This window comes from Carcharodon carcharias, chromosome 13 (assembly GCF_017639515.1).
Source record: "Carcharodon carcharias isolate sCarCar2 chromosome 13, sCarCar2.pri, whole genome shotgun sequence".
Lineage (NCBI taxonomy): Eukaryota > Metazoa > Chordata > Chondrichthyes > Lamniformes > Lamnidae > Carcharodon > Carcharodon carcharias.
Genome location: NC_054479.1, coordinates 24,420,920 through 24,446,279, shown reverse-complemented (window position 1 = coordinate 24,446,279; position 25,360 = coordinate 24,420,920). Strand labels below are relative to the sequence as shown.

The 25,360-nt window shown below is 42.3% G+C and overlaps 1 protein-coding gene across 2 annotated transcripts in view; it reads right to left on the bottom strand.

The window, feature by feature from the left end:
- ttc28 (tetratricopeptide repeat domain 28) overlaps positions 1 to 25,360 on the bottom strand; it is a 775,554-nt gene that overhangs the window by 133,972 nt on the left and 616,222 nt on the right. Inside the window, exon 13 of one of the 2 annotated variants that reach the window (XM_041202994.1) lies at positions 2,369 to 2,512. In XM_041202994.1, coding sequence (XP_041058928.1) covers positions 2,369 to 2,512 — 144 coding nt within the window. The remainder of the gene's footprint in view (positions 1 to 2,368; positions 2,513 to 25,360) is intronic. The other variant, XM_041202995.1, reaches the window with a different exon arrangement.

Here is a 25,360-nt window from a genome sequence, read left to right as displayed (position 1 = left end):
GCACTCATCAAGTGTATGGCCACATCACACATGCCACAAACACACTATGCACAACCTGGTACAATATTAGCAAAAGGGCATGGCAAGTATAGTAAGAAACATCCACATCTTTCACACTAGCACTCCTTATCCATTTTGTTACAAAGTAAACATTATTCTAATGTTGTCCTGAATTTTTGCATATTATGGTCTGGCACTTGAAATTCCTTGCCTAGTGATTTGCCATGTGTCTATATAAGGTAGGAAATAGACTGGAAACTGCATGGGGTGGCACTCCAGTGTTCCAAATGATAGCAATATGTTCACTATTGCCTTAAATGTAAAGGATACCCTCATGCTTAAGGAGACAAGGGCTGCTGGCTGTCCTTCCAAACCAAGACAATTCAATCAACATGAGGATGCAGCCCTGCAAATAGTTGGAAAGCACGAGCTAAAGAGAGATTGTGCCAGTCCAGTAAAGCTAGTGTCCTATTTTACTTAATTTTCACACTTCCTTCCAAGCTCACTCATTCAGAGTCAGGCAGATTCTGCACCACTAAAGCATGACACACAACTGCTGGGTGGAATTTAATGTGCTCCCCCATGGCAGGTTTGGTGTTGGAGGGGGCATTTAATCAGGCGGAAGGGTGGCGGGTGGGACCTCTGACACCTCCCCGCCTCCACCACAATGAATTCTGTGGCGGGAAAGCCCATGGGGAGCCTTCCTGCCCCAAAGCCAGTTGAGGGCCTTAAGTGACCAATTAACATCCGTTTAAGGGCCACTTCCTGCCACTGCCAATATAACCAAGTGGTGGTCGGGGGGGGGCTTGCCATGTGGGCAGCACGATAAACGAATCCATGTGGGGTTGCTTGTGGGTTACTGGTGAAGGGCCCCACGTTCAAAGGCAATCAGTGCCTGGTCGAGAGACCAAACCTCTGATTGGCTGGCAGCTCTCAGTGGGTGTAACTTCCGCTCCCCAGGGTCCATGATCCCGAGGAAGGCTCACCACTATCCAGTCACGTGCCTAAGTGGCACTTAATTTGGCAGACCTTCCCAAAAAGAGGCAACATTCTCCAGCAGGCAGCTGAGACCACCATCACTTCCATTAAATCCAGCCCCTGCCCTTGTCTCTGACCCTCCCCCCTCTCCCATGACTCCCATCGCCCATCCCACCCTCAGTCACATTTGGTCTCAGATCCCTCATTGATCCTGGACCTCCAGAGAGGGGGGGAGGGGGGCGGTGTATTGATGGCAGTTCCCACCACTCCCTGTGGTGCTGCTGGCAATGGACACTGATTGGCCAGCAGCTCTCGAGGGGTGGGATATCTGCCCCCAGTGTCTTTAATCCTGGGGAAAGCTTAATGGTGGGCTTTCCTCAAAGGAGGTGACGTGGGGCACGACTCCCCATCACCCCTCCGGCTGGTGGGCAAGACTCCCGTCGCCTCCATTAAATCCAGCCCAATGTCTTTGCTTGGCTTTCAGTTCAAAGCTCTTTCATGCCTCAAGTTAACACACGTTCTACTTCTCTTAGTTTAGAGGTCTCAAAGATCATGGGCGGTGAGTTTGGAGTTGGGGGGATTTGAATCAGGCGAGTGGGTGCCAGGTGGGTACCCCACCGCATTCCCACCTCCGCCAGATTAAGTCTGGGGTAGGAAGGCTTGTTGGCAGCCTTCCCGTCCGTACGCTAATTGAGGTTCTTAAGTGGGTAATTAATGCCCACTTACAGGCCTCATCCCCCTGCTGCTTTATTCTACCATTGGCAGTGGAGGAGTCTTCATGTGGGAAGCCCAGAAAACAAACCCCACAGGGGTTCCCACGTTCGAAGACACTCAGTGCTTGATCAAGGGTCTTGGCATCAGGAAGTAGGTGGAGTGCTGAAAGCCAGCACCCTTCCCTTGACCCCAACCCTCCTGCCCCAGCCTATCCTGTGACCCCCAACCCCGCAACCCCCATCCCATCCTAGTCACATTTAGCCTTGGGTCCCTTGTTGATCCTGGGCCTCTGGTGGGTACATTGCCAGCTGCCCATTATGGTAGTGCTTCCCAGGATTGGGAAGCTGCCGGTCACTGATAGGTCAGCAGCCCACAGGGGGCAAAATTTCTGTCCCTGCTGTCCTTAATCCCAGGGCTTTTCCCAAAGGAGGCAATGCGGGACTTTCACTAGCTCTCCAGCTGGCGGGCAAGATCTCATCACTTGAATTAAATTCCCCCTGATGTAGCTCACACCGGAGAAGCTTACGAGTTTCTTTTATAAACTCTAGTATTGTGGCTAATGAGACCTAAGGATCCAATCTACCACAGTATTTCAGTTGGGATAACTACTCTTTCGTGAATTATGCAACACATTTTATTTGCAGTATAAGACTTTGCACCTGGAAAATGTTCCTACCTATTGAAGAGGTTGTTCCTGCTGACCATCCTGAGGAATCCTGTGGGATCAGTGATGGAAGTCAGTTTATTGTTCATTTCTTCAAACTGTTGATCAACAAGGTCTCCAGCCTCACTCTCTGTCTCACTGTTTGAACACATCCTACTGAAATAAAGACACCCAAACAACATCAGCTGATAACACTGCAAATGCACACCCAGCTCCTAAACATTCTTTGCAAAACAGTTACATATAAATCTACCCATTACTGTGAACCTACTATTTGAATAGAAGAATTTCCTGAAGTTCATGACAATTTCATAACTGGGAGCTGCTCATTTAGCATTTTTAAAAAGCAGAACTACTGCCTTCTTAGCCACAAGATTTAAAGGTACTGTTGATAAGATACAAGGCTGACAAACAATGAAAAGATCTTATGTTTAGACTACGGACTGTATTCTATGGTTATGATATCTGTTTCCCTCATTAGAGGAGCTGACTGGCAAACACTGACTGCCACAAACCCATGCTTAATCCATTTTATTCAATTAAAATTCTTACATGAAAGTAATCTTGAGAAATCATGCACTTCCATTAAAAATGTACATGATCAAGCTCCCTCACTCTCTCTCAATTAGATGTTTTAGGGATTCCATTACTTTCAGTGTGAATTTGCAAGCTGTTTCTGTAAATGGGATAAGCCATAACAATCAGAATATATTCAATCACTTACCAGAAATTAATTGCTTCAGTAGCGTATAGCAAATTAGGATAGCAGCCTTTTCACTATTTAAAAAGGCATTTACAACAAAAATGTTAGAAAGAGCATTTCCAGGCAAATGTAATGTTAAACATTTGCAACAAAGCAACGCTTTTAGATTTTGAATGAGTCAAGGACTGTTTGTTAGTTTCGAAACTGCTTTTCCTCTCTTTTGCAAACTTTATTCCATTTATTGAAGTCTGAAAAGATTGAAGCACCATGCCAGGTCTTCCTGTGTTTACTTATGTTTGCATCTTTTGTTATATGTGTGCAAATGTATGTGTGTTTGTGTGTGCGTGTGCGCTTACATATGTATATATCAGCCAACAACGGCTGCAGATAACAGCTGCAAATTCTCCAGTATATGGACAGAATTCAGCAAACTGTTAGACAAATACAAATAAAAGATCAAGTTCACATTTTGAAAGGCGATGATCCTGAGAACAGTGCACGATAAAAACTTTCAAAATGAAAAATTTCAAAACTTTCACCATTTGCTTACGCTGGCTTTTCTGCTTATTCAAACATCTTGTGGGTCGCAGCCATAGAAGTTCAAAAGCGAAAGACTTATGACATCACTGGCTTAACAACAGTGACTCTATTAATCACCAGCATCAGTTTAGTTTAAATATAAACCAAGTGATGCTCAGTTAGGTCACTACAACTTTCTTTCTTACTTTCTTCCTTCTCTCCAAAAGCATGGATGATGGTTTCAACATCAGATAAGGTAAGGCACAAAGGCACAGTTTTAGAGGTGGAAGTAGGAAGCCTTTGTGATGAGAATATGGGGTTACAAATTTAGCTCATGGTCTAATGGGAGCTTACCAACAGTCTGGTTGAGCCTGACATAGTCAATGAGGTGGAGGGAATCAGTGGTTAAGATGTGTATAGCAAGGGCTGAAGATGACGATTTCTGTCTTAGGGCAGAAAATTGCAGTTCATCAAGCTTAAATGTCAGACAAACAGTCTGACAACAGAGATAATGAAAATAGAAAATGCTGGAAATAGTCAGCAAGTCTGGCAACATTTGATAAAAGGTCACAGACCTGAAATGTAAACTCTGTTTCTCTCTCCTCAGATGTTACCAGGCCTATTGAGTATTTCCAGCGTTTTCTGTTCTTCTTCCAGATTTCAGCATCCACAGTAATTTGCTGACAACACAGGTTTTCAGTTAGGTATTGGAAAGGTAGAACTCAGCATCATGAGCATACCTGTCCAATTTGGCTCTATGTCTGTGGCTAACATTGCCTGGGTGCAGTGTTTAGAAGAGAAAGTGATAGGGCCAAAGAAAGATCCTTGGGGACTCCAAAAGTAACATTGCTGGGGTGGAAAGAGAAGCCATTGCTACAGAGAATATGACTGTGATTAGATAATGAACAGTGTAATCCCACTGAGCTGGACAACACAGAAGAGGCATTGGAGGAGGATGGCCTGCTTCACCATGTCAAACGCTGCAGAGGTCAAGAAGGGAAAATGCACCCCGGTCACAGTCATAGAGGATGTCATTTGCGGCTTTGCTTAGGGCTGTTCAGTGCTGTGTTGGGGTGGAAAACTCTTCGGGGAGACTGAAAAGCAGAGTCGCAGAAAAGATGGCATGGCTTTGGGAGGTAACAACACATTCAATTCTTTGAAGCAGAAAAGGAGTTTTGAGGTGAGGCACCAGTTTGCAATGACAGAGGCGTCAAAGCTTGAGATGGGGGCAGTTATGGCAGCTTTGAAGCCAAGGGAAGAAGATCTGAGGGAATCATTTACAACCTCAGAAAACACGGGGACCGGGAAATGAAGTTGGGTGTTCAGCAGTTTAGCCTAAAACAAATCTACCTTTTAGAAACAGCTGATGTGTTCTAGCTCCTGACATTTGCATGCAACAGCATTCCCATGAATATACAATTATGTATTGTTCCTAAATATAATATGGTACTCCAATTTACAAACTAGATTAACTGGATCAACTGCATCTCACCACAGCTGCAGCACATCACAGTCAATCTGATGCCTTACATTAGGCAATCCTTAAAAACAAAAAATAAAAAATAAATCTGTGAGACTATCTGCCCATTGTTTATTTATACATTTTACTTTATACAGTTCCACATCTGTTGGTCTCTATAAACTGACTCACAGATGAACTTGCAGTGGCCACTCCAGCATGGCCATTAATTGCTTGATGTGACCACTCAGCCCTAACAGCTGTACTAGTACCCTTGAAAATCTCAAATTAATCAATTAGTGATTAGTTAAGGAGAGGTCAGACTAAGTTTATTTTATTTAACCACATATACTTAGCCAGATATTAATGTTTATTTTGTAGAAATAAACAAATTGCTGTCAGCCATCGAATAAAGAATTCCTTTTATTCTTTCATGGGATGTTGGCATCCCTGGCAATTAAGGTCAACATTTGCTGTCCTTTCCTAATGCCCCTTGTGAAGGTGGTCGTGAGTTGGCTTCTTGAACCGCTCCTGTCCATGTGGTGCAGGTACACGACTGTTAGGGAGTGCCAGGATTTTGACCCAGCAACAGTGAATGAATGGTGATATAGTTCCAAATCAGTATGGCGTGTGGCTTGGAAGGTAACTTGCAGGTGGTAGTGTTTCTATGCATCTGCTGCCTTTGTCTGTCCGGGTGGCAGAGGGTTTGAAAGGTGATGTCAAAGGAGCCTTGGTGAGTTGCTACAATGCATCTTGTAGAGGGTACACATTGCCGCCACTGTGTGTCAGTAATGGAGGAAGTAAATGTTTAAGTTGGTGGATGAGGTACAGATCAAGCGGGCTGCTTTGTCCTGGATGGTGTCAAGCTTCTTGAGTGTTGTTGGAGCTACACTCATTCAGGCAAGTGGACAGTATTCCATCACACTTCTGACTTGTGCCTTATGGACAGTGGACAGGCTTTGTGGAGTCTAGAGGTGAGTTATTCTTTTCTTTATTCATTCATGGGATGTGGGTGTCACTGGCCAAGCCAGCATTTATTGCCCATCCCTAATTGAGAAGGTGATAGTGAGCTGCATTCTTGAACTGCTGCAGTTCATGTGGTGTAGGTACACCCACAGTGCTATTAGGAAGGAGGTTCCAGGACTTAGAGGATTTGGTCCCAGCGACACCTCAGAATTCCCAGTCTCTGACCTGCTCTTATAGGCACAGTGTTTATATGACTGTCCAGTTCAGTTGCTGGCTAATAATAATCCCTAGGATATTGATAGCGCAGGATTCAGCAATGGTAATGCCACTGAATGGCTAGATTCGCTCTAGTTTTATATTATCATTGGCTGATACTTGTGTGGTGTGAATGATACTTGCAACTTATCTGCCTAAGACCTGGAATGTTGCCCAGGTAGGTCTTGCTGCATATTGACACATACTGCTTCAGTATCTGAAGAATTGTAAATGGTACTGAACATTGTACAATCATCAGCAAACATCCCCACATCTGACATTATGACGGAGAGAAGATCATTGATGAAGCATCTGAAGATAGTCAAGCTCAGGGCACTATCCTGAGGAACTTCTGAAGCAATGTCCTGGGACATAGCTGATTGGCCTCCAACAACTACAACCATCCACCTTTATATGAGGTATGTCTCCAATCACTGGAGAATTGCACTTATGTTCTGGCTTTCATGTCTCTCAAAGCATCCAACATGCAATGAACTATCGCAAAATGCAATGACATTTTTTAATCTTTCATGGGATGTGGATATTGTTGAGCAAGGCCAACAATCATCTGTGAGAAGGTGGTGATGATAATGCCCTGAGGACTATAATGAGATGAATGATCAGTTAATCTGCCTTTGGTGACACTGACGCGTTGCAATTTTGTTTCTGGGAGGGTCCATGTACATAGGTCACAAAAAAGCCATGGACCAGCACATTAAAATTAATCAAAAGGGGCAATGGAATGCTGGCCTTTCTATCTAGAGGATTAGCATACGAGGGATTAGAAATTATTCTACAACTACACAAAGCCCTGGTTAGGCCACATCTGGAATACTTTATTCAGCAAGGGTTAAACTATGGCTAGGATTGTATCCCCTGGAATTTAGAAGATTAAGGGGTGATTTGATTGATTTTTCAAAGTATTAGGGGGAATTGATAGAATAGTTAGATAGAAATTATTACTGCTGGTTGAAGAGTCCAGCACCAGGGGGCATAATGTAGAAATTAAAGCCAGGCTTTTCAGGATTGAAATTAGGAAGCACTTCTACACAAAAACAGCTGATACAAGTTTGGAATTCTCTTCTGCCAAACAGCAACTGATGCTGAATCAATTGTCAATTTTAATTCTGAGATTAATAGATTTACTAACCATACGTAATGGGGAATGGGGCACTGGCAAGAATATGGAGTTAGCTGCAGGTCCGCCATGTTCTCACCGAATGGTAGAACAGGTTTGAGGGTTAAATGGACTGCTCTTTTTCTGTGCGCAGTATACTGAAAGTTGTACTCTACTTTAAATACCTTTTCAATAAAAGTTTTGGCAGCTCCAATTCAATTTAAAATTTACTGATTCATTCTGTTCCTACAATTTAAAACATGATGGAAAGTAATTCATGGGAATGATGAAGAGAGGCTGGAAAGAGTTCAAGAGCAGAACAGAAATAAAAATCAAGCATTGTTTCAAGGAATGCAAAATCCTTATTGTGCACTTTATTCCACGTTCTGCTGAAGTCCAAGCCTAATTTTAAAGGCAGACATTTCATAAGACATGCGTGGGCACCATCCTTCCTTGATCCAGCTCCTTATCAGCCTGCGTTGGTTCAGACCAAATGATTAAACAGAGTAATCAGTGCAGATATAAAAAAACTTATATTTCTATAACACCTTGCAAGCAGAGAAACATTATAAGTTGTTTTTAACAGGAGTGGTGGCACTGAAAAGGGAGTGGAAGAAAGGTCAAGGGAAGTTACCGAAGATACACCTGAAGAGCCCTTTTTGAGGAGGCTTTGAATGGGAATAGGAAAGTAGAGAAAATATTGCAGAGAGATTTAGAAGTGCAGAGACATAACTAAAAACTTCAAGACAGACTATGAAGCAGGGAGATCAGGGAACGCACAGTAGACAAGAGCTGGAAAAGCATATATTAGATATTGGAAGTTGATGAGCATTACAGAAGTTCGGTGGAGTGAAGCTATGGAGAGATTTGAAAGCAATGTAAAATACTTTGAAGTTTATATACTGGGGCTGCATCCTGCTTGGTGAGGGCAAAATTGACAGGTGTGCAGAACTAGCATTTAATGTGGGAGAAGATTTATGCGGTAGAGTTTTGAATGAATTGGAGTTTAGGTAGGGTGGAGCTAAAAAGGCCAATAAGAGAATTACTGGAGAAATCCAGCCCAGAGATGACAAATGTTTGGATGAGAGTATCAGTGGCAGTGGAGATTAGATAGAGACATCAGCAATTAAAGTTTAGAGATGGAACTAAGCAGTCTTACTGACAGACAAGCTTTTAGCAAAAGGCCACACCAAAAGGTTGATAAAAAGGGTGTATATAGAATATGAGAGGAAACTAGCCAAGAATATAAAAACAGATTGTAAGAGCTTTTACAAGTATATAAAAAAGGAGTGGCTAAAGTAAATGCTAGCCCCTTAGAAGCAGAGACAGGAGAAATCAAATGGGAATGTGGAATTGGCAGAGAGATTGAACAAATATTTTTTGTCTGTCTTCACAGTAGAAGACACAAGTTGCATACCAGAAATAGAAGGTAATCCAGGGGCTAATAAAAGTGATGAAATTAAGGTAACTAAAATCAGCAGAGAGGTAGCACTGGAACAACTCAAGGGACTAAAATCTGACAAATCCTCAGGTCCCGATGGTCTACATCTTAGGGTTCCAAAAGAGATAGTTGCAAATAGATAGTGGATGAGCTGGCTATGATTTTCCAAAATTCCCTAGATTCTGGGACAATCCCAGCAGATTGAAAGTTAGCAAAGGTAACACCGCTATTCAAGAAAGGAGCGAAAAAGAAAACAGGGAACTGCAGGCCATTTAGCCTGACATCAATCATCAGGAATGTGCTGGAATCTAATATTAAGGAAGTCTTAACAATGCACTTAGAATATGAATAGAGTAAGCAATATGGTTTTACAGAAGGAAAATCCTGTTTGACCAATTTATTAGAGTTTTTTGAGGATGTAACTAATAGGGTAGATATAGGAGACGCAGTATACTTAAATGTAAAAAAGACATTCAATGGCCCTGAATTTTCCTGTCGGCAATTTGGGGGCGGGGCCCGCTCACTGACAGGAAAATGACACAGGATGATGTTGGGAGGAACTAATCCCGGTCCCTTTAAATTTTTAGCGAAATCAGCTGCCCACCCGCCAACCTGTCAATGGCCAATTGAGGCCATTGACAGAATAAGTAAGATAATTAAAGACACTGCCTGTCCAACCTTAAGGTTGGCAGGCAGGCCGGGAGCCCCAGCAGGCTTCTGATAATACATGAAACCTCATCCACTGGTGGGATGAGGTTTCATGTCCGTTTTTAAAAACTTTAATACATTTTATGTGATATTTATTAACATGTCCCATCTCATGTGACATTGTCACATGAGGGGGACATGTTAATAATTTTTTAATTTTTCTATTTTTAAAGTTTTTTGGACTGTCAGTAATCTCCCTGAGACAGCATTTAGTCTCAGGGAGCAGTGCGCTCTTTTGGGCGCATACGCAAAAGAGCGCACTTTGACAGTTGGGAAATCCCCCCAACCCCGCACAGGAAGTGCATAGCGCTTCCTGTTGGGCAGGCCTTAATTGGCCCGCCCACTCAAAATGGCAGCGGGCCCTGTTTTGGTGGTGGGCGTTGGCTGTCCGCCCACCATCAAGCTGGTGGGGCCCGCACGCCCAACAAGGGCAAAATTCTGCCCAATAAGTGCCACACAAAGGGTTAATACACTGGAAAAGAGCTCATGGGGTTGGAGATGATATATTCACATGGATAGAGGATCAGTTGACCAACGGGGAGCAGAGAGTAGGGATAAATGAGACATTTTCAAGTTGGCCGGCTGTGACTAGTGGAGTGTTGCAAAAATCAGTGTTGGAGCCTCAGCTATTTACAATCTTTATTAATGACTTAGACAAATAGACAGAGAATAATATATCTAAGGTCAGAATGGAAGCTGTGAGGAGAACACAAAGAGGCTGCAAAGAAATATACACAGGTGCTGAATGGTGGAGCAGGCTCAATGGCTGAATGGCCTAATCCTGCTCCTATTTCCTTTGTTCCTATGTTCCTACCTATACTAATGGTGCAAGAGTTTGTTTTGAAGTGAGTTTGATCAGCTACTATAATGTGACTGTGTGCATGTCAGTAACACAAATCCCACCATACATGGCACACTCTTCCATGTATATCAGTGATAAGTGTAACAATGGGGTCTAGTAGATGGGGCATGCAAAATAGAAGGCAAAATTAAGCATAACCCAGAATCTGCAGCAGAATCATGTGGCTTGTGCAGTTTATTCAATTCTTTTCCTCGCCCTTCAGCTTGAAATTGGCTGGAAGTGTGAGTTGACAACGGCGTATCAGGGACCTCAGTGAGTGACAGGACCGATAGTCTATGTCTTTATCCGATAAGATTTAGGGATGAAGAAAAACAAACAGGAATGGCAGAGAAGGAAATAAGGTGAATTACAGTTAAATTAGATACAGATAAAAAAAATAAAGGAAGGGAAAAAAATGTTAGATTAGGAGGGAATGAAAAGAGGCAGAAAGGAAAAGTAAGAAAAATAGTAAAATTAAATGCCTTTAGGGACAAGTTACTATCTTCAGGAATGAGACTCCACAGTTTCAATTGTTTCCTTTCTGAGCCAGAGAGGTTCAGTGGCATTGTAGCATCATAAATCTTTAAAAGCACCAAAACAAAAACAGAAACAGAAATACCTGGAAAAACTCAGCAGGTCTGGCAGCATCGGTGGAGGAGAGCACAGTTGACATTTCGAGTCCTCGTGACCCTTCCAGCATCCGCAGTTATTTGCTTTTAAAAGCACCAACCCTGATTTTGTGCAGCAAATTTAATTCATTTTAACAGAGTAAATGCAGCAAGTCCCTGAAATGCACACAGCGACGGGGGGTTTGATGGTGAGTTTCTATTTTGCGAGGCTAACGGCAGAAATCATCCAATGATTTGTAATGATTCGCAACTCACGCCATATCACTCCATCACCACAAATTGGGATGTCTGCATATTAATAACAACATGCGCAGTAAACTCACCGATAGATACCCAGCAAACTCATAGAAAACATAGAAGCTAGGAGCAGTAGGCCATTCGGCCCTTCAAGCCTGCTTCGCCATTCATTTTGATCATGGCTGATCATCCAACTCAATAGCCTGCTTCCACTTTCTCCTCATACCCTTTCGCCCCAAGAGCTATATCTAACTCCTTCTTGAAAAAATACAATGATTTGGTCTCAACTACTTTCTGTGTTAATGAATTCCACAGGCTCACCACTCTCTAGGTGAAGAAATTTCTCCTCATCTCAGTCCTAAATGGTCTATCCCATATCTTCAGACTGTGACCCATGGTTCGGGACTCCCCACCATCAGGAACATCCTCCTGTGTCTACCCTGTCCAGTCCTGTTAGAATTTTATAGGTTTCTATGAGATCCCCCTTCATTCTTCAGAACTCCAGCTAATATAATCGTAATCGACTCAATCTATTCTCATATGTCAGTCCCGCCATCCCAGGAATCAGTTGGGTAAACCTCTGCTGCACTCCCTCTATAGTAAGTACATCCTTCCTCAGATAAGGAGACCAAAACTGCACACAACATTCCAGGTGTGGTCTCACCAAGGCCCTGTACAATTGCAGCAAGACATCCCTGTTCCTGTATTTCAATCCTCTGGCTATGAAGGCCAACATACCAATTGCCTTCTTTACCGCCTGCTGCACCTGCATGCTTACCTTCAGCGACTGGTGTACAAGACACCCAGGTCTCGTTGCGCATTCCCCTTTCTCAATTTATAGCCATTCAGATAATAATCTGCCTTCCTGTTTTTGCTATCAAAATGGATAACCTCACATTTATCCACTTTATACTGCATCAGCCATGCATTTGCCCACTCACTCAGCTTGTCCAAATCACACTGAAGGATCTATGCATCCTCCTCAAAGCTTACTATCCCACCCAGCTTTGTGTCATCTACAAATTTGGAGATATTACATTTAATTCCTTCATCTAAATCATTAATATATATTGTGAATAACTGGGGTCCCAGCACCAATCCCTGAAGTAACTCACTAGTCACTGCCTGCCATTTGGAAAAAGACCCGTTTATTCCTACTCTTTGTTTCCTGTCTGCCAACCAGTTTTCTATCCAGCTGAATACACTACCCCCAATCCCATGCGCTATAATTTTACACGCCAATCTCTTTTGTGGGACTTTGTCGAAAACCTTCTGAAAGTCCAAATAAACCACATTCACTGGCTCTCCCTCATCAACTCTACTAGTTACATCCTCAAAAAATTCCAGTAGGTTTGTCAAGCATGATTTCCCTTTCGTAAATCCACGTTGACTCTGTCCGATTCTGCCAATGTTTTCCAAGTGCTCAGCTATTAAATCTTTTATAATGGACTCTTGACCACTATATTTTCAAGGTCAGTCATTCATGGTTCAATTAATAATGCAACATCAATCAGCAATACTTTAAAAATATATAATTTTTTCCCAACAGAAACATGACTTAAGAAAACAACACGTCTGCTCCTTTGTTAGAGCCACCATTTAGGGTGACCATCTGTACCTAGCCTCCTGGCCTGATTTCACTGGCTTGATATTGTACCACACAGGTTAAAGTGCTGGAGTAAATACTAGTTTCTGTCAAATGGAACATCAGCTTGACTTGAGTGATGCCACCATTATTTCTGGGCTACAAGGCCGTGGCCTCAAGCCCCATTCCCAGGCGTGCACATAGGGCAGACTTATTCCCTCGTCAGGAGGGCACGGCAGGTGGGCCCGGGAGTGGTCACGAAGCCAACCCCCGCCCACAATCGGGCCCCGACCGCAATTTCACGCTGGTTGGCCAATTAACGGCCAGCCAGTGTGAAATGCATGCTACAACGCTGAGCGCTGCTGGGGCGGGGGCAGAGAGGTGGTGGGGGGAGCGAGTGTGGAAGTTCGCAGCTGTGCACAGTAAAAGCTCCCTCGGAGCGAGTGTGGAAGTTCGCAGCTGTGCACAGTAAAAGCTCCCTCGGAGCGAGTGTGGAAGTTCGCAGCTGTGCACAGTAAAAGCTCCCTGAGGCACAGAGCTGCCTAAGGGAGCTGAATATTTTAAATATCTTCATTTTTATTATTAAAAATCATGAAAATATGTCCCCTCATGTGACAGAGTCACATGAGCAGGAACATGTTAAAAAGGAGTGTTAAAAGTTTTTACTTTTTTTTACAATCACTGGTCAAAACCTCATCCCGCCAGTGGGTGAGGCTTCGCCCAAAATGTAAAGGCCGCTTGGTCTTTTCACCCACCCGCCAACCAAACAGTTGGACGGGCAGCGAAAAATTCCAATCAACGAATTGATTAAAGGCCTTAATAGGCCACTTAATTGTCGACGGGCGTGCTGAAATATTGCATGAGTGTGCGATGATGTCGGGACGCCTGCACGCCATTTTACGCTCGTTCGAGTCAGGCGCTCACCTGCCCGATGAGGGAAAAATTTAGCCCATAATCTAGATTGGCGCACAAGTATGCTGCATTGTTAGTGGAGGATGTTCCTGTTCCAGTGATCCCATGGCACCACTTAACTAAAGTAACTAAGTGTTTATCAAAGAAGTTTTCTTAAAGAAGACAAACTTAAAGAAAAAACATATAATTGTGCAAAGATGGATGGCAAGTCAGAAGATTGAACAGAATATAAAAAGCAGCAAGAATGACTGAAAGATTGATAAGGAGGGAAAAATTAGAGTACGAGAGAAAGCTACCTAGAAATATAAAGACAGACAGCTTCTATAGGTATTTAAAAAACAAAAATGCTAACAAAGTGAAAATAAGCCTGGGGAGTTAATAATGGAAAATAAGGAGATGGCAGATGAATTTAACAGGTATTTTGCATCAGTCTTCACTATAAAGGATACGAATAACATCCCAGAGTTGGCTGTAAGTCAGGAATTGGAAGGGAGAGAGGAATTCAGGAAAATTACAATCACCAGGGAAGTCATACTTAGCAAATTGTTGGAACTGCAGGTTGACAAGCCCCCAGGTCCTGATGGATTTCATCCTAAGATCTTAAAAGAAGTGGCTAGTAATATAGTTGATGCATTGGTTTTAATTTTCCAAAATTCACTAGATTCAGGGAAGGTTCCATTAGATTGGAAAATACCTAATTTAATTCCTTTATTCAAAAAGGGAGGGAGACAGAAATGAGGATTGGCTATCTAACAGGAAACAGAGGTCAGAATTTTTGGGTTGGCGAGCAGGGGCGGGGCCCACTCACTGACGCATAAAATCATGCACAGTGACATCGGGCGTGTGTCCCAACATCAGTGAGCATCATTCAGATCTTCAGAGATCTTCAAATTAGATAGGTAGGAAAGTAAGTGGTAAAGAGGACATAAGGAGGCTACAAAAGGATATAGATAGGTTCGGTGAGTGGGCAAAGACCTGGAAAATGGAGTATAATGTGGGAAAATGTGAAGTTGTCCATTTTTATCAGGATGAATAAAAAAGCATATTATCCAAATTGAGAGAGCTTGCAGAGCTCTGAGATGCAAAGGATCTGGGTGTCCTAGTGCAAGAATTGCAAAAGGTTAGTGTGCAAGTGCAGCAAGTAATTAGCAAAGCTAAGAGAGTGTTATCAGTTATTGCAAGGGGAATTAAATACAAGAGTAGGGAGGTTATGTTTCAGTTGTAAAGGGCATTGGTGAGACCACATCTGGAGTACTGTGTACAGTATTGGTCTCCTTATTTAAGGAAGGATGTAAATACATTGGCAGCAGTTAAGAGAAGGCTTATTAGATTAATACTTGGAATGGGCAGGTTGTCTTATGAGGAAAGGTTGGACAGGTTAGGCTTGTATCCACTGGAGTTTAGAAGAGTAAGAGGCGACTTGATTGAAACATATAAGATCCTGAGGGACTTGACAGGGGGATGTGGAGAGGATGTTTCCTCTTGTGGGAAAAACTAGAACCTCCTCTGCTTTTACCTGGTTGACAATCCAGGAATTAATTACTCTTTGAGTGAAGTGCTTCCTGATATTAGCTCTGAAATTACCTTTTACCAGTTTGTACTTTTGTCCTCTTATTGTGGAGTCACAAATTAATCTGAAATACCGATCTGGATTATTTTTCCTATTGCACCATACATCTTTTGAATCTTTGTGAGGTCAATTTATTCATCTCCATTTATGGTGAAGATTCTAGCCCAAGTTTATCAACGTTTTCCTTTTCCACGACCAAAATGATAAACTTTATAGCCCTTTCCTGCAATGCTTCAAGGACCTTGAGGGTCCCAGGTCCTGAAATTTCCTTTATTAATGATGAATGAGGGTCACTGGCATGATTCCTTACCAATAAATTAAAATAGCATAAACCCATTCCTTTAAACATACATTTGCTAAACACAGAAATTTTTTTCCAGGTTATTAATCAATGTGGGAGGATTAATCACAACTAATTGATCATAGCGATTGTGCCACTTCACCTGTCATGTTAGATCAGCCAAATTAGAATAAAATGGCAAAATGTGGATAATGAGATCCCTGTTTTATCAATTCTATGAGCCAATATCATAAAATTCAATTTAGAACAATGAAAATTAATGAAACAGAGATGAAAAAATATATAATAATCCTAATAGAATGAATCCCTTGACTGCCATTTTTGGCTGGAGGCCCAAATTCAAGAGATCAGGAAAACCTCATTTCATATAACTATTGGTAATGGGACAAGTGACCAAAAACATTATGAAAAACAAATCTCAAGATCAAAACTACACAAGCTAAACTGTATTCACGTTTGCCATTACTATTAAATGAAACACAGTTGGTTAAGACTTGGTAAATGCTAGGGACTAAGGCCTCATCCTGTTATGTTTTTATAAAATAAATATAGATAAGCTCATTGCTATTTTAAAAATTTTAAAACTGAACAAATGCCTTTAAAATGGCTGAACCTACGTCTGTCTGTGACCACCACCAACCCCGCACCACCCCCCCCCCCCCCCACCCCACACACACACACCTCCCTCCCAAACAAAAGAAGCTGCTTGGCAGTTTCAGGAAAACTTGCACCTCATTATCGATGAGAAGCCACTAATGACCACCTGTGGACTATGCAGCCCAACTTCAATGAGCTATACAAGGCCAACCTCATTTAATAACCCAGGCTGGCCAGAAGGAGATGGACTGTCTGCTAAGACAAAGGCCCCACAACCTTCCTTTCAATTCCTAATAGCTGAGACATTTAACAGTCTTTGGGATCCAGATAATGGATACAAATTCTTTGTCAAAGACCTGGTGGTGAGATGAGCCTCTGGCTTGTGGAACAAGTGATATTGCCTTACTAAACTGCATAGTTCAATCCACTGTTTACCATCTAACTAGCAGTCTCTCAGGCAAGGAGCTCTGCCCAGGTGGAATGCCTGTCCCCCAACTACATTGCTTCTGCTGTAAATTTTGTACCACCATCTCTGATTCATCTCTGCATGCCTCTCTCATCATGTGAAGTCAACACTACCAGAAAAATGAATTATCCAGTATCGGTTTTCAGTCCAGCGACATCCGTGAAGGAATACCTCATTGGACACTGAACCAATATTTATTTTCTCTGTGGTTTCTATACTATAAAACCTTCTTTTTTCTATCCTTCTCTTTACTGTCTGAGTGTGGAGGCGATGTTGCAACCCCCCCACCCCCCCCCCCCCGGCTTTCACGTTTTGAGTGTGTGCAAAGAAAATAACCCTTTGAGTTTAATCCTATCTCGAATTTGCTGTGAGGTTATTAGTAGAAAATTGGATTGCATCAAAAGCAAGTGGCTGAGAAGTACACCACTGCTTATAAAGAGGGAAACATATCAAAACACCTTTCTGTTTACAGATGGGTGGTGAGAGGAGAAATTAGTGCTGTATAAATTAACCCCGCTCCTGTCCATAACACTAAACACGTCAGCTCTCATGTACCATGTGCTAAACTCGGGTACATTCATTTCAATTTTTTATTAGATCCATGTTTAACTCAGCACAAAAGCAACTTTTGTCTTTCAAAATAGCTGCTGAACCACTGGAATTTCAGTGTGATCTGTCAAACAATGCTAGAATGCACTTAGTCCCCACAATTCCTTTATGGTTGAGTTGTTAATTTTGGCTATTTTTGCAAAAGCAGTGAGTAGTGGCCTGTTGCTTTCACCCCACACTGTAGGAATGAAATTCAACAGTTTAGTGTGCTTTGTTTTTTTTTTCCCTTACTAGCTGCCCCAGGGTACTGTCAGCAGAGTCTCGACAGTGGGTTCTGTGTCCAACCTGCTGGCCCAGCTGATGTATAGCACAGGGGGACAGGATAGAAAAATATTAAATTGGCTCATTTCCTGCTAGCTAAGCCTTTGCAATTCCATAGAAGAACTCTGATCCCATTCTGCAATCCTGATTACCTTTCCTTATATATGGGGAACCCTCAGAAGAGGAATTGATAGCAGTGATCAACTGCTTACAACCAATTGTGACATTGTTGGCACAACATCTCAACCAATGAACTGGACCTTCTCCAGACACCTACTATTCAATTAGCTCAATGATCAAAGCCCTGAACCAAAATACAGTATGATTTCTTCAACATAAAATGTTGTGTAAGTTAGTACAACTGGTCAACTAATAGAATTGATGTCTCTACTTTTGTGGTTACAATATAATATGACTAAAGCATATATGTATGAAGCTGAAATAAAAAAAAACACACAATTTACACAGAAGTGCTTCATTTTGGTGTAAAGTGAAACTGCTTAGCAGATATGATTTTCTCCAAAAACACTCAAAGAGTGACAGAAGAGCTTATTCAGGTAGCTAATTGTATCCACCACTGAAAAATTAACCCAGTTTTTACTCCAATTACTGCTATACCATCAGCCAATGTCAGTACAGAGCCAAACAATACAAGTGATTTGGTCCAATAATATCTCCATAGGTACTTTTAGAGTCAATGCTCGGACCCAATGGGGTCTATTAATGATCTAGTTTGTCTGTTGTAGCAATATTCATTACGACATATAATGTATAAGATTATGAGGGGGTTTGAATGGGTAGATGCTGACAGGCAGTTTCTCTTGGCTATTTGTTTCCTTCTTTTTACTTTGTGTAAAACAAATCTTTTGTCATTCAGTTTGTACATCTTTTCCTTTGTGATCCAGTACAAGCAATATAGCAAAAATCACCTATACTCTCCTCTCTGCCCCCTCTCCTGGACAAAAGTGGATGCACAAAACGAGAAAGGGATTAGAACAGAAAGTAATTAATCCTCTCATTAATAAAGCAAAAATGGTCTCTATGATAAGAACTTTTAAATATTAGTCAAAAATAGAGGGAAGTCTAGAAATGGTTGCTTTTTTTTTAGAAAAATGTATCTTTGGTAAAAAGGTCAATTCTCTTACTAATACAGAAACCCTCCAATTGGGGTATCAAGCCATTCCAATTGTCTCAATGAGATGGAGGGTCTCCATAGTTAACAGCAGGAGCACAGTGTCTGAATGGTCCCAGGAAATCATGCTGCCAGCTGAGAAATTTGCATCTCCAGCCAATAGCGTGGTTTGCTGTGGTTGAGCAGCTCCGTGTGCCGCTATCAGCGCAGTCCAAATTCACAAACCTGCTGATTACTATAGAACTGTTCTGCATTACAGGGGTGTTTCTTATTAGTGACATTATCAGTGCACAAAATTATCAAATAAAATAATGGTGAGTATACTACCTTTTCTACATAGAGTGTCATTTGAACAAAAAAATAACTCATTCCTCAATGAGCACATTTTAGATAAACCTTCCTTGGGTGGGGTTTGGGGGTTACAAGTTAGAAAAAATGGAAAAACAAGAAGGTAGATACAGATATTTATTGCAGTTGAAGTTGGGAAGAGTCTGCCACCTTGGCAGATTGCACGATAGCATTTTCCGGCTGAGTATTCATGAATATTTATTAAGTGTCTGAAGTCTACAGTATAACAGATTTTTTTCTGAGTCATATCAATAAACATGACATAGCTGCCAGTTATCAGATTATCCAAAAGGCTCTGGGTATTCTGCACTTTTTAATTCATCAGCTTGACTTATATGAAAAAAGTATGATTTTCTACTTGCCAAGTGTCAAGCTTTGCAGCTCAAAGGAAGCTACACTTTCTGCATGTTAAGCTGTAGCTGAGAAACCATTCAGGTTGCGAGACTACACTGCCATTGGCAGCAGGTTTCATGCCGACATAGCTGACAGAAAACTATTCACCTTGAACTTTTAAGCAGCCCAAAATCCCTTGTTCCTCAACTGAATGAGCTGGAAATTGAACCAAAGCCATTAATAAATTTACCCTCTGCCTTAATGCTGTCAAACTCAAGTAGATAGACACTCAATCAGAGACGAGTACTTATGACCTGTCAATCATTAATAGACAGGCTGGAAGTAGCTCTAAATAACAAACAATATCCATCGTTGCATTCAACTAATATAGATAAGCAGGAAGCAATAATATTGATGCAAAAGAGGTAGACAAACAAGTATACTAAAGTCTTGCATTTGCCGTGATCCAATATATTTCAGACGATCAAGAATCAAATTTGAAGCTGAAAATTTACAGACGCCTGCCAATCAGCAAACCTCTCACACCAACAATAATTTACTTCAGAATTTACGATTAACCCTGATGGATTTAAAAGGACCAGCCATATCTCCACCTTAGTAGCAGAATACATACATTGTATGTTACTTGGTACAGTGCTCCTGTTATTGTAAAACAGTCCATCATTTGATTTATGAGCAATATCATGAGAGATCCACTAGTATTCTTAATAAAAAAGAAAGTAGGAACACGAAAAATCAATCTAGCCCACATAGTTTGCCCCATAATTTAGGTCTGTATTCAGGACTCAAAATTATTTTCACCCCCCTCCTGCCCTGGGACCATGAATTATGAACCTGTTCATTCTTGTAATTTAAGTAATTTAAATCTGATACGCACTGACTATTTTGCACATACCTCAAGCATGAAGGCTTTCTACACCTATGAACTTGCTCATTTATCCCTGAACATGTCAAGCCTTAAGATATTGTGCTAGCAACATGCTTTGTCTTCTGTTTCAGTTTTGAGATTGTGAGCTTCCTTAGCTCGCTGTATACTTTAATGAGTGCTCATCTTCCATCAGGTCCTCACTCAGGGAGTATTTAAGTTTTCACCAAACACTCATTTAGGGAGTATTTGGTTTCCATCAGGCTCTCACTCTGAGTCCTTTGCTTCCAACAGACCCTCCAGTTAATGAGTCCTTGGCTCTGATCAGACCCCACTCGATGAACACTCCGCTTCCATCAGAATTGGACAATGAGTTCTGAGCATTCACAAGCATTGTTAATGGCAAGGGACGAGGAACTGTAGAGGAACAAATAGATTTGTGTGTCCAGGTACACAAATCATTAAAAGCTCATGTACAGGTACAAAAAGTAATCAAAAAGGTTAATGGAATGTTGGCCTCTATCTCTTGGGAGCTAGAATACAAAGGGAAGGAAGCTATGCTTCAGTTGTAAAGAGCAATGCTCAGGCCTATCTGGAGTAATGCATTCAATTTTAGGCACTTAACCTCAGGAAGGATATATTGTCCGTGGAAGGAGTACAGCACAGATTCACCAGACTAGTATCAAAGCTTAAAAGGTTAAATTATGTTGACAGGTTGCAATAAATTTGGCTTGTATTCCATTGAGCTTAGAAGGGTGAGGGATGGTCTAATTGCATTGTTTAAAATGACAAAGTGATTTGTCAGGAGAGGGGTGGCATGGTGGTATTGTCACTTGAATAGTAAGCCAGAGACACTGGGTAAAGTTCTGGGGATTCATGAATCCCACCACGGCAGATGGTGAAATTTGAATTCAATCCATAAAAATCCAGAATTAAATGTCAAATGTTGACCATGAAACCACTGTCGATTGTTGTTAAAAAACCCACATGATTCACTAATGTCTTTTAGGGAAGGATATCTGCTGTCCTTACCCGGTCTGGCCTCTACATGTGATTCCAGACCCACAGCAATCTGCTGTGCCCTCTGAAATTACCCAGCAAGCCAATCAGTTGTATAAACCACTAGAAAGTCAATAAGGAATTAAACCAAATGGACCACCCGGCATCAACCTAGGCACTGGAAACAACAACGGCAAACTCAGCCTCGTCAACCCTGCAAAGTCCTCCTTACTAACATCGAGAGGCTGGTGCCAAAATTGGAGAGCTGTCTCACAGACTAGTCTGGCAACACCTGACATAGTCATACTCACTGAATCATATATTACAGATAATGTTCCAGACTCCGCCATCACCATCCCTGGGTATGTCCCATCCCACTGGAAGGACAGACCCAGAAGAGGTGGGGGCACAGTGGTATACAGTCAGGAGGGAATTGCCCTGGGAGTCCTCAACATTGACTCTGGAACCCATGAAGTCTCATGGCATCAGGTCAAACATGGGCATGGAAATCTCCACGTATCACCCTCTTTCAGCTGATGAATCAGTGATCCTCCATGTTCAACACCACCTGGAGGAAGCACTAAAGATGGCAAGGGTGCAGAATGTACTCTGGATGGGGGACTTCAATGTCCATCACCAAGAGTGGCTCGGTAGCACCACTACAGACCAAGCTGGCCAAGTCCTAAATGACATAGCTGCTAGACTGGGTTTGCAACAGATGGGGAGTGAACCAACAAGAGGGAAAAACATATTTGACTTCATCCTCACCAACTGCCTACCGCAGATGCATCTGTCTATGACAATATCATTAGGAGTGACCACCACACAGTCCTTGTGGAGATGAAGTCCCATCTTCACATTGAGGATACCCTCCATCATGTTGTGTGGCACTATCACCGAGCTAAATGGGATAGATTTCGAACAGATCCAGCAACTCAAGACTGGACAACCATGAGGAGCTGTGGGCCATCAGCAGCAGCAGAATTGTACTCAACTACAATCTGTAATCTCATGGCCCGGCGTATCTGCCACTCTACCATTACCACCTAGCCAGGGGAATCAGCCCTGGTTTAAAGAAGAGTGCAGGGGGACCAGACAGGAGCAGCACTAGGCACACCTAAAAATGAGGTGTCAACCTGGTGAAGCTACAACACAGGACTACTTGCGTGCCAAACAGCATGAGCAGCAAGTGATAGACAGAGCTAAGTGATTCTACAACCAACGATCAGATCTAAGCTCTGCAGTCCTGTCACATCCAGTCATGAATGGTCGTGGACAATTACGCTCACTGGAGGAGGAGGCTCCACAAATATCCCTATCTTCTTGATGAGGAAGCCTAGCACATCAGTGCAAAAGCTAAGACTGAAGCATTTGCAACAATCTTCAGCCAGAAGCGATGAGTTGATGATCCATCTCGGCCTCCTCCGGAGGTGTCCAGCATCACAGATGCCAGTCTTCAACCAATATGATTCACTCCATGTGATATCAAGAAATGGCTGAAGACACTGGATACTGCAAAGGCTATGGATCCTGACAATTTTCCAGCAATAGTATTGAAATTTATGCTCCAAAACTTGTCATGCACCTAGCCAAGCTGCTCCAGTACAGCTACAACACTGGCATCTACCCGGTAATGTGGAAAATTGCCCAGGTATGACCTGTGCACAAAAAGCAGGGCGAATCCAACCCAATGAGTCTACTCTCAATCATCAGTAAAATGATGGAAGGGGTCATCAACAGTACTATCAAGCGTCATTTGCTTAGTGATAACCTGCTTACGGACAGTCAGTTTGGGTTCCGCTAGGGTCACTGAGCTCCTGACCTCATTGCAGCCTTGGTTCAAACTTGCACAAAAGAGATGTGAGGTGAGAGTAGCTGCCCTTAACATCAAGGCAGCATTAGACCAAGTGTGGCATCAAGGGGCCCTTGAAAACAGGAGTCAATGAGAATCGGGGGAAAACGCTCCATTGGTTGGAGTCATACCTAGCACAAAGGAAGTCAGTCATCTCAGCTTCAGAACATCACTGCAGCAGTTCCTCAGGGTAGTGTCCTGGGTCCAACCATCCTCAGCTGCTTCTTTAATGACCTTCCTTCCATCATAAGGTCAGAAGTGGGGATGTTCATTCATGATTGCACAATGTTCAGCACCATTTGCAACTCCTCAGATACTGAAGCAGTCCATGTCCAAATGCAGCAAGACATGGATAATAACCACGTTTGGGATGAAAGTGGCAAATAATATTCGAGCCACACAGGTGCCAGACAATGACCATCTCCAACAAGAGAGAATCTAACCATCACCCCTTGACATTCAATGCCATTACCATCCATGAATATCCCACTATCAACATCCTGGGGGTTACCATTGACCAGAAACTGAACTGGACCAGCCATATAAATACTGTGGCTACAAGAGCAGATCAAGAGGCTAGGAATCCTGTGGCGAGTAACTCACCTCCTGACTCCCCAAAGCCTGTCCACCATCTACAAGGCACAAGTCAGGGGTGTGATGGAATACTCTCCACTTGCCTGGATGAGTGCAGCTCCAACAACACTCAAGAAGCTTGACACCGTCCAGGACAAAGCAGCCTGCTTTACTGGCACCCCATCCACAAACATTTACCCGCTACACCGCCAACACACAGTGGCAGCAGTGTGCACCATCTACAAGATGTACTGCAGGAGCTCACCAAGCCTCATTAGGCAGCACCTTCCAAACCCATAACCCCAGCATCTGGAAGGGCAAGGGCAGCAAACACATGGAAGCACCACCACCTCGAAGTTCCCCTTCAAGCCACTCACCATCCTGGTTTGGAAAAATATCACGTTCCTACACAGTCGGTGGGTCGAAATCGTGGAGTTTCCTCCCTAACAGTATTGCGGGTACCTACATCACATGGACTACAGCGGTTCAAGAAGACAGCTCACCGCCACCTTCTCAAGGGTAATTAGCATGGCCTAGCCAGCAATGTCAATATCCCATAAATGAATAAATAAAATAGAGAAACTAGTTCTCTGGTGGGGCAATGCAGAACAAATAAATGTAATCTTAAAAGTAGAAATCGGCCATTCAGGAACAAAATCTGAAAAAGCTTTCTTAAACAAAGGGATTGCAAATCTGAAACTCTTTGCCCACCAAAAGGCCGTGGATACTATGTTAATTGACTTTTTAATACTCAGGTTTCTGTAAGATAAATGTGTGTAAGGATATGGATCAAAGGTGGGTAAATTGAGTTGAGGTACAGATCAACCATGATATAAAAGACTGGAGGAACAGGTTCAAGGAGCTGAAAGATGTATTTCTATTCCTGTAAGTCCTATACCCAATGGGTTCTTAGGTTACATCAATTGAACTCAGTGATGGCACGCTCGCTTGAATTAGAAAGTTGTTGCATCAAGTCCCACTCCAAGAGCTAAATGCATAATCTGAATTTGAAGGGTTTCTACTTTTTCAAGTATTTAACTTTCACCAAATTCCCATTAAATTCCCATTCAAAGAATACTCAGCACGTTGAATCATCCCACTCAATGTGCTTGCCCTCAAAAGCCCCCACTCACTGAATACATCACTTTCATAAGACTTCCATTCAATGAGCACTAAGCTTCTAATAGGTTCCTATTCAGTGAGAAGGCTATTCACTTAGAGCCCAAATCAGTGAATACTTAGCTACCATCAGATCTCCATCCAACGAGCATTCAGCTTACCACAGCCTTCCAGTCCATAAATTTACAAGAGGTGACAAAGTTTATTGGAAGCTTGTTAATTATTTGCTGGTTTTTAAGGAATATGCTCTGCATATCCCGACATATCCAGACACTATAGCTATGAGAGGCTTATCCAATAGTGAATGTGACACAGTGGCAGTGCAATAGAGTTTTAAAATTGGAATTCTGATCATCTCAAGCATCTCACAAGTGCTGCACAGTGTCCATTATTTGACTGTTCAGCTTCGCTGCACCCACATCAAGCATATTTAGGTGCTTTTCACATACAACTTATTGCGACTCTGGAGGCTAGACAATTAAGCTCAGCAGGAAATTACCTCATTACTTCCAATGTAATTCCTTAAAAAAGGATGTTGTCAAATTAAAAAGAACAGTAAAAGTGAAATTTCAATATGATCAAGGCT